Source organism: Nicotiana tabacum, chromosome 17 (genome assembly GCF_000715075.1).
Source record: "Nicotiana tabacum cultivar K326 chromosome 17, ASM71507v2, whole genome shotgun sequence".
Lineage (NCBI taxonomy): Eukaryota > Viridiplantae > Streptophyta > Magnoliopsida > Solanales > Solanaceae > Nicotiana > Nicotiana tabacum.
Window position 1 is genome coordinate 104,365,096 of NC_134096.1, and position 2,247 is coordinate 104,367,342.

The 2,247-nt window shown below is 32.6% G+C and overlaps 1 protein-coding gene across 1 annotated transcript; it reads right to left on the minus strand.

The window, feature by feature from the left end:
• Positions 1-215: 215 nt before the first annotated feature.
• LOC142172017 (uncharacterized) lies at positions 216-671 on the minus strand. The gene has a single exon (XM_075235769.1). The coding sequence runs from the start codon at positions 669-671 to the stop codon at positions 216-218; it is 456 nt and encodes a 151-aa protein (XP_075091870.1).
• Positions 672-2,247: the final 1,576 nt, after the last annotated feature.

Here is a 2,247-nt window from a genome sequence, read left to right on the forward strand (position 1 = left end):
ACCTGCACAGCTAGCAAACCAGATGATATAATAATAGGCAAAGTAGAATTAGTCCCCAAGAAAGCGTACTTGAGGTGGGCTGGAAGCGGTTTCAGGTCCAGCTGTGGTGGCTCCTCTATTGATGGTTTTGCAGGTGGTGTTGCTCTCTCTTCTAAGCGTAGGGGATCGAACTGAGGTTCCCTTTTCCAGAATCCTTGACCTTCGAGAGCCATGACCTACTCTGCCAACCCTTCACCGTCCATCTCTTCCAAATTCATCAAGTAGGCTTCTAGTGGATCCTTGACATTAAGGGTCTCATCCTCTTCTTGCAGTATCACATATATGGCCTCCACTAGTGAGTAGTTTGCAAATTCACTGGGTCTCCTCATGGATTGTTGAACGTTGAATATTATTTCTTCATTGTTCAACCTCATTTTCAACTCTCCAATCTCACAATCAATTAATGTTCTCCTAGTGGCTAAGAATGGACTTCCCAGAATGATGGGTATCTCTTCATCCACCTGACAATCAAGAATAACAAAGTCTGTAGGAAATACAAATTTCCCCACTTGCACAAGCACATCATCAAAAATTCTTGTCGGTCTTTTGCCTGTGCGATCAGCTAGTTGCAGCAATATTAAGGTCGGTCTAGCTCTGCCAATGCCCAGTTTCGTATAGATTGCCAAGGGCATCAAGTTTATGCTGGCTCCCAAGTCACACAATGCTTTAGCAACAACATAACTACCAATAGTACATAGGGCTGTATTTTGTCCCGGGCCCGGGCCTTAGTGGGCCTAACGGGCCGGGCCTCGCGGTCCCGGGCTTCGTGGTCCCGGGCTCTGGCGGTCCCGGGCCTGGCGGTCCCGGTCTTCGTGGGCCTAATGGGTGGAACCGGCCCGTGACGGGCCTAAGCCCACATGGTCCTGTGCTTAACGGGCCGGGCTCGTGGGCTTCGCGGGCCTAGCGGGTTTTTTTTTTTTTTTTTAAAGACAATTTCTTGTAGTATCATGGCTATATTAATATGTAGTATATATGTATATCTAATTATTAAAGTGCTTGACGAAAAAGAAAATAACAAAACAATAGTAAAACACTAAATTGTCATGCATAAATATCACTTCTTGATATTATATTGTATCTTATGTATATATATTCTCTTATATATTTTCTTTTAGTATATATATTGTATCTTATGTATATATTGTAGCTTATAAATATATTTTCTTGTAGTATATATATTGTATATTATGTATATATTGTAGCATAATATATTTTCTTGTAGTATATTATATTGTATCTTATGTATATATATTCTCTTATATATTTTCTTGTAGTATATATATTGTATATTATGTATATATTGTAGCATAATATATTTTCTTGTAGTATATATATTGTATCTTATGTATATATATTCTCTTATATATTTTCTTGTAGTATATATATTGTATATTATGTATATATTGTAGCTTATAAATATATTTTCTTGTAGTATATATATTGTATATTATGTATATATTGTAGCATAATATATTTGCTTGTAGTATATTATATTGTATCTTATGTATATATATTCTCTTATATATTTGCTTGTAGTATATTATATTGTATCTTATGTATATATATTCTCTTATATATTTTCTTGTAGTATATATATTGTATCTTATGTATATATTGTAGCTTATAAATATATTTTCTTGTAGTATATATATTGTATATTATGTATATATTGTAGCATAATATATTTTCTTGTAGTATATTATATTGTATCTTATGTATATATATTCTCTTATATATTTTCTTGTAGTATATATATTGTATATTATGTATATATTGTAGCATAATATATTTTCTTGTAGTATATTATATTGTATCTTATGTATATATATTCTCTTATATATTTTCTTGTAGTATATATATTGTATCTTATGTATATATTGTATCTTATAAATATATTTTCTTGTAGTATATATATTGTATATTATGTATATATTGTAGCATATAAATAATTCTAAGTATAGACAAAGAAATATTGCGAAAAGAAGCTCATGGGTAGAAGCAATAAATTTTATTACCAAAAAATGACATATCTTTCTTAGTCATCCTTCCCCCAATGGAATGAGCACAACAAGGTACTAATACCACCATTAGAAGGAAAAAAACTAAGGAAGATGTGCCAAAATACAAGTTACATATTATTCTATGTATTATCTCTAACAAATCTCATAAATCCTTCAAGGTTCGGAGGAGGTTGCGTTGGTGGTGGTG

What these genes read in the sequence shown, in the direction of transcription:
- LOC142172017 (XM_075235769.1), bottom strand. Translation starts at nt 671, where the DNA reads ATGCCCTTGGCAATCTATACGAAACTGGGCATTGGCAGAGCTAGACCG.